At 41.3% G+C, this 6,704-nt stretch overlaps 1 protein-coding gene and 1 pseudogene across 1 annotated transcript; one reads left to right on the top strand and one right to left on the bottom strand.

Moving 5' to 3' along the window:
• Positions 1-4,366, bottom strand: part of LOC116862448 — a 16,697-nt pseudogene extending 12,331 nt beyond the window's left edge.
• On the top strand, positions 4,148-6,454 carry LOC116862451 (eukaryotic peptide chain release factor GTP-binding subunit ERF3B). Its single transcript, XM_032849729.1, has 2 exons — positions 4,148-4,262; positions 4,370-6,454. The coding sequence occupies exon 2, from the start codon at positions 4,381-4,383 to the stop codon at positions 6,262-6,264; it is 1,884 nt and encodes a 627-aa protein (XP_032705620.1). The 5' UTR covers positions 4,148-4,262; positions 4,370-4,380; the 3' UTR covers positions 6,265-6,454.
• Positions 6,455-6,704: the final 250 nt, after the last annotated feature.

A 6,704-nucleotide genomic window follows, 5' to 3' on the forward strand; every position in this document is an offset into this window, starting at 1 on the left:
TTAACCCAGACTTGACTACTTTCTGGAAGGACTACTCCAGCAACTGGCTATCAGGGAATTCAATTCTAGTGTTTATTGATTCCCCAAATTTTATTTTAATATTTGTTTCTTTTTAATATTTTTTTATTTATGTGTAAATGATATAGTACTTTATGTAAATTTAAGGTCAACATGTTTATTTGGGTACATTTTATTTTGTATATACGTGTGTGTGTATATATATATATATATATAAAATACTTGATAATCACCTCGCATTAATATTTCCATGATGTCACATAATTATTATTTGTATGCCTCCTTGAATGTTACTGTAGCTGGTTTTGGTTCTGGTTGACAATCATCAATGGTGAAGGTTCAATGTTCTTCATATTCCCCATAATTGTGTGCAAAATTTTCTGAAAATAACGAGATTGCCTCATTGGCTTTAGTTTTGTAGTTCTGTTCCTACCTAGTATGTGGACCGTTGGATGAATAAGTTCCCAGAGTGTGTGTTGTGGACAGTGTAGGCCATAGAGACAGCATTAGAATGGAGATACATTTTCCCCAGTTTAAACTCAAATGAGGCTATTTTCTCTATGCATACTCCGAGGCTTGGCTTTCAGGCATTTCAGCCATGACTGGTGTTGCTGTCATATACTTTACTATAGTAGTGGTCTGAGCAGTAATGAAGCTGCTGAATTATCTTGTAATTTCAGCCTCTTTGTTTCTTCTACCTGCCATGTATCCTTGCACCTCCACCCCAGGGTGTACGTTTGAGTATGGATTTATCTTCACTTATCTAAGGAAACTGAGGCACAGAGTGGTTAAAGAAACTTAACAAAGGAAATATTTTGAAATACTAGACCCTGAATTTGAACCCCAGCTTTTTTGTCACTTCTACTAGTCAGTTTTTGGTTGCTGTTAATAGAAAACTCTGTTAATAGCAAGAGATTAATTGGAGAGTTAGAGGCTTTTAAATATTGTCCTTATAGGGCCTGGAAATGTAAGTGTATTCATGGCCTCTCAAGATGATTACATACGTCAGAATTGGCCCCTAAGGGGAACTGTCACCGCTGCCACCATTGAGGAGTGGGAAAAATCAGTATATTTTCAGTGCAACTGTTGGCTTAGGCATAGTGTGTATTAGTTGCCTACCTAAAAACAGGAAAGTCTACCAGAGTTGTTATCTCAGTGAAGATACTTCTTCAACTGGATCCATGGCTTCAAATCAAGCTTGCCTTACTCCACATCTCTCTACATTTAAAGTGGCTTTAAAGTAAATCTGATCTGTGTGCATCAGACTGACAGTAGTAAAAGCATTAGCAACCTTAGGAGTAAAAACTCTAGGAAATGGAGACTTAAGCTTTAAAATAGAGAGACAAGTTTATGAACAGAGCTCAAAGATATCCTGAGAGAACCAATATAAGGCATCCAACACAGTCTTCTGAACCCTGTGTTCATTAGTGCCTTGATATTTTCCTGCTCTCTTTTTAGCCCATCTAATACTACTATTCCTCAATCCTGGATGAACCTTAGAACTCGGCTTGTGCTCTAGGCTGCTTGATGATGCTAGGTGTATGTTGGAGAAAAAAGGGAATCTCCAAACCCAGAGTACTTTATTATGTTTTTGTTTATGTATTTATTTATTATGGTTTTGTTTAATTGGAATTCTTAAAAAATAATTTTACAACTCCCAAGTCAGCCACCTTCCTATACCCCAAAAGTTTGTTCTATATCTTCCCCCATTCCTTGTTTTCCTTATTGCAATCTTCCCTCAGAATCTCCACACAGTTATCTCTTACTTCAGGAAGAAAACATAATTCCTCATAAAAGAACTCAACTGAATTATTCTTTCTCTCTTAAATTCATCCATATTTCCATTCTCTGAAGATAATATAAGACTTTGTCTGCTTCCTCCATTTGTGATTTATACTCATCAAATCTCCCAATTCCTTTCTTGTTATATAATAGATGCTACAAGCCAGTATGGCCTTAGAATCATTTTGTCCATGTTTGAACACCAAGTCCACTATTTACTAACTATGTAACCTCGGATAATTCACTCAGCCTCTCTAAACATCCATTTCTTATCTGTAAAAGAGAGGGATTTAAGATTACCTTCTTCACAGAATGGTAGGGAAAACGAAATGAGAGAACCCATAGAAAATAATTGAAATATGACCTGCTACTAAAAAACACTCAACAAAGTGAGTTATCACCAAATAGATGCAGTTTAATTGTAATGTACCTGATGAGAACGTGGATACCTTTTGGAAAAAGGTGGATACCTTCTCTAATCATATTGGTGTTGACAGTACTGAGACTACTTATGTAAAAATGCAGTAAGTCAAATGAGTATTTTATTTTCTAATTTTATTATCCCTGTTATCATTGTAAACATTGTTAATGTTTCTATCTCTTGGGTGGACCTGCCCCTGCCCTGAACCCCAAGGATGATGGCTTGTGAGGACATCCTGTCACTATTTCTCATTTTTTCTTTAAGATTTTAGAAGTGAAAAATCCTCTGTTCTCTAACAGAGATATTAATAAATAGTAGTCAGGTTAACATTCTCATGATCAATTCAATTGACCCAGGTGAATCAAACATCCCAGGTCTGTGCTGCTTCCTTGCTAGTACTAATCTTATGTGAGCACAACTGCCTAAACCTTGCTTGATAAGTTCTCCTAGAGACATTTTATTAAGTCTATCCAAGGTCTACAGAATGCCCAAGAAAGGCTCCAGCACATGTGTGGAGTATTGTCCAAGGGTCTCTGCACATTCAACCTCTCAGTTCTTCCTATTCATTGTGAATAGACATGTACACTCTCTTTATGTGACAACAAATAATTAAACCATTACCAGAGGGGAAAAGAATAAAGGGGTTTGATATCTAATGGCTTGGGAACAGCACAGAACTAATAACATAGTGGCAGCCCTAGACCCAAACCATGAAGGGTCCAGGTCTGTTAGACACAGAACATTTTTTCTAATCCTAAACTCTGGAGAACAAAATTGCTAAGTTATAAATCAGTCACCAATTTGTGAAGTATTTTGACTCGTTGGATTTATTTAATATCCAACTTTATGACCTTATCTTGTACTTTGTGAATTGTATTTTCCCAAGATCTTTTTTTTTTCTATTTCAGTTTTATCTAAGTTAATTTACAGGCTTTGGCTCAAATGTTATAAACTCTCACTGAGGGTGAGATTCTATTGATTAGTGTCTATGGACTTTGTTCATCTCAGGGGTCTTAATCAGTTTAATTAGGCTGACATCCACAGCCCCATGTCATTACCACTAACTGAGGAAGGTTCCAACATGACACTTATTTGTTCTTGGACAAATCCAGTACCAGCAATAGCAGCAGTGAGCAGGGTTCCAAGCCTCCAGAATGGGGCAAGAAAGTCTGTGGATCCAGGGTGTACTGGGGGGGGGGCTGTTGGTGAGTGGGGCAGGATACAGTTGGTTAGAATACAAGTGATCTGAGTCCAGTGCTTGCCTGTGTGAATCCAACACAGCATTTTAGGGGTAGCCATTGTTCAAGCACCTGCACAAAAGCTGTAAGTTGGGCAGCTTTACTGGGCCTAGGTTTTCCTTTGGCATTCCTTCCACACACACAGCCACAGTGCTTAACATGAAAACGAGTTAAAACCCCATCCTTACACCACAGAAGCCATCAGCAAGAGTTACAGGGTTATGGGGTAGGTGGGGGAGGGCCCCTCTGGAAAAAGGAAAAATCAAAAAGCCTCTGGGATTCAAATTAATGAGTGATCTTATGTCGCATTTCCTAGGTTCAGCTACATCTTCATGTATTTCATGAGTGCCTCTCTAGTCACTAATGTCTTCCTTTGGTTGCTGGGTTTTTGGGTAATTAACCCATCTCCTGCCTCCATTTGTTCAATAGCAATTCCCGTTTTTACTTGGATCTTCGAGTAGAATTGTAAATCAGGTGTGCCAGTCTAGGTTTAATCATTACAGCGTCAAATTGCTCTCCCAGATCGTGTGAACAAAAATGAATGGAAAATTTCGTTTTACAAATCCTACTTTTGGACTTAGCCCATGGCTGAGAACTAAGGAGGCCGAGCGTACGGATGGCAGCGAGGGGTCAATCCACGCCCCGCGTTGGGTCGGCGGTGGAGGAGTCGGAAGTGGTTGGGGTTTGGGGGAGGAGATCCGCTCACACAGAAGAGGAGAGGGTTGATCCGCCATATCTGCTGCTGCTGCCGCAGTTGCGAATGCAGTGTTGGGGGACTTAGCTGCCACTGCGCTGCCGCTAAGGTTCGCGTCGCTTCCCCTTGGCACTTCGCTCTTGCAGCCTTACCCCTTGGCGGCGTAGCCCGCACTTTCTGGCGTGTTAACCCCGCTCCCTCCCCGCCACCCATCAGGTCCTCAGACCATGGATCCGGGCAGCAGCAGCAGCGACTCCGCGCCCGACTGCTGGGACCAGGTGGACATGGAAGCCCCGGGTTCGGCCCCGAGCGGAGACCGAGCCTCCACGGCGCTTGCCGAGGCCCAGCAGGAGCATCTCAGCTCGGCCTTCAGCCGTCAGCTCAACGTCAATGCCAAACCCTTCGTGCCTAACGTACACGCCGCGGAGTTCGTGCCGTCCTTTCTGCGGGGCCCGGCCCAGCTGCAAACCCCCCCGGCCGACATCACCAACATTGATGAAACCTGCACCGGCGCGGGCGACCTTCAAGGTAAAAAGCTGGGACGGGGGGCACCTGTGGAACATTCCAAAGAGGAACAGTTAGTGTTGCATGAAGGTTCCAATTCAGCCGTTACCATGGAACTTTCAGAACCTGTTGTAGAAAATGGAGAGGTGGAGATGATCCTAGAAGAGTCATGGGAGCACAATAAAGAAGTAAGTGAAGCTGAGCCAGGGGGTAGTTCCTTGGGAGATTCAGGGCCCCCAGAAGAAAGTGGCCAGGATATAATGGAGAAAGAGGAAATGAGAAAATCTAAATCTGTGTTCGTGCCCTCAGGTGCTCCTAAAAAAGAACACGTAAATGTGGTGTTCATTGGGCATGTAGATGCTGGCAAGTCAACCATTGGAGGACAAATAATGTTTTTGACAGGAATGGTTGACAAAAGGACACTTGAGAAATATGAGAGAGAAGCTAAAGAAAAAAACAGAGAAACTTGGTATTTGTCCTGGGCCTTAGATACAAATCAGGAAGAACGAGACAAGGGTAAAACAGTAGAAGTGGGTCGTGCCTATTTCGAAACAGAAAAGAAACATTTCACCATTTTAGATGCTCCTGGCCACAAGAGTTTTGTCCCAAATATGATTGGTGGTGCTTCTCAAGCTGATCTGGCTGTACTAGTAATCTCTGCCAGGAAAGGAGAATTTGAAACTGGATTTGAGAAAGGTGGACAGACAAGAGAACATGCGATGTTGGCAAAAACAGCAGGGGTAAAACATTTAGTAGTGCTTATTAATAAGATGGATGATCCCACAGTTAATTGGAGCAGCGAGAGATATGAAGAATGTAAAGAAAAACTGGTGCCCTTTTTGAAAAAAGTTGGCTTTAGTCCCAAAAAGGACATTCACTTTATGCCCTGCTCTGGGCTGACAGGGGCAAATATTAAAGAGCAATCAGATTTTTGCCCTTGGTACACTGGATTACCATTTATTCCGTATTTGGATAATATGCCAAACTTCAACAGATCAATTGATGGACCAATTAGACTGCCAATTGTGGATAAGTACAAGGATATGGGCACCGTGGTCCTGGGAAAGCTGGAATCAGGATCCATTTTTAAGGGCCAGCAGCTTGTGATGATGCCAAACAAGCACAATGTGGAAGTTCTTGGAATTCTTTCTGATGATGCTGAAACTGATTATGTAGCCCCAGGTGAAAATCTTAAAATCAGACTGAAGGGAATTGAAGAAGAAGAGATTCTTCCAGGATTCATACTTTGTGACCCTAACAATCTGTGCCATTCTGGACGTACCTTTGACGTTCAGATAGTGATTATTGAGCACAAGTCCATCATCTGCCCAGGCTATAATGCGGTGCTGCACATTCATACTTGTATTGAGGAAGTTGAGATAACAGCCTTAATCTCCTTGGTAGACAAAAAGTCAGGAGAGAAAAGTAAGACACGGCCCCGCTTCGTGAAACAAGATCAAGTGTGCATTGCCCGTTTAAGGACAGCAGGGACTATCTGCCTTGAAACATTCAAAGATTTTCCTCAGATGGGTCGTTTTACTTTAAGAGATGAGGGTAAGACCATTGCGATTGGAAAAGTTCTGAAACTGGTCCCAGAGAAGGACTAAGCAGTTTTCTTGATGCCCCTGCATAATACTGTGAGAATTGACTACAAAAGTTCACCACTTTCTCTTATTTACTGACAGACTTTTCTTCATCTTTTGCAAAGAGAAAATTCACAGCAAAAATCCGTGTTTTGTCAGCTTTCTCATGTTGAGATCTCAGTTATGTCACTGTTGAATTGACCCACAACTTTCCTCCTTCTATGCCATTTTGCTTCCTTGGACAGAACCCGTGATAGCTTTGTAAGTGATGTGGGTGTAATTGTCTATAACAATGAAAAATTAATATATTTTTTAATTTTTCATTTTCCCTTAGGATATTTAGACAACCCTTGTTCCACGCAAATCAATCAGAGTGTGTCAGTGTGTGTCAGTGTGTGTGTACATGTTAAAAAGACAACTAACATGTCAATAAAATATTCCATTTGAAACTCTTCTTGGTATCT

The sequence above is a fragment of the Lontra canadensis genome, unplaced genomic scaffold (assembly GCF_010015895.1).
Source record: "Lontra canadensis isolate GAN:19392208 unplaced genomic scaffold, GSC_riverotter_1.0 scaffold244, whole genome shotgun sequence".
Lineage (NCBI taxonomy): Eukaryota > Metazoa > Chordata > Mammalia > Carnivora > Mustelidae > Lontra > Lontra canadensis.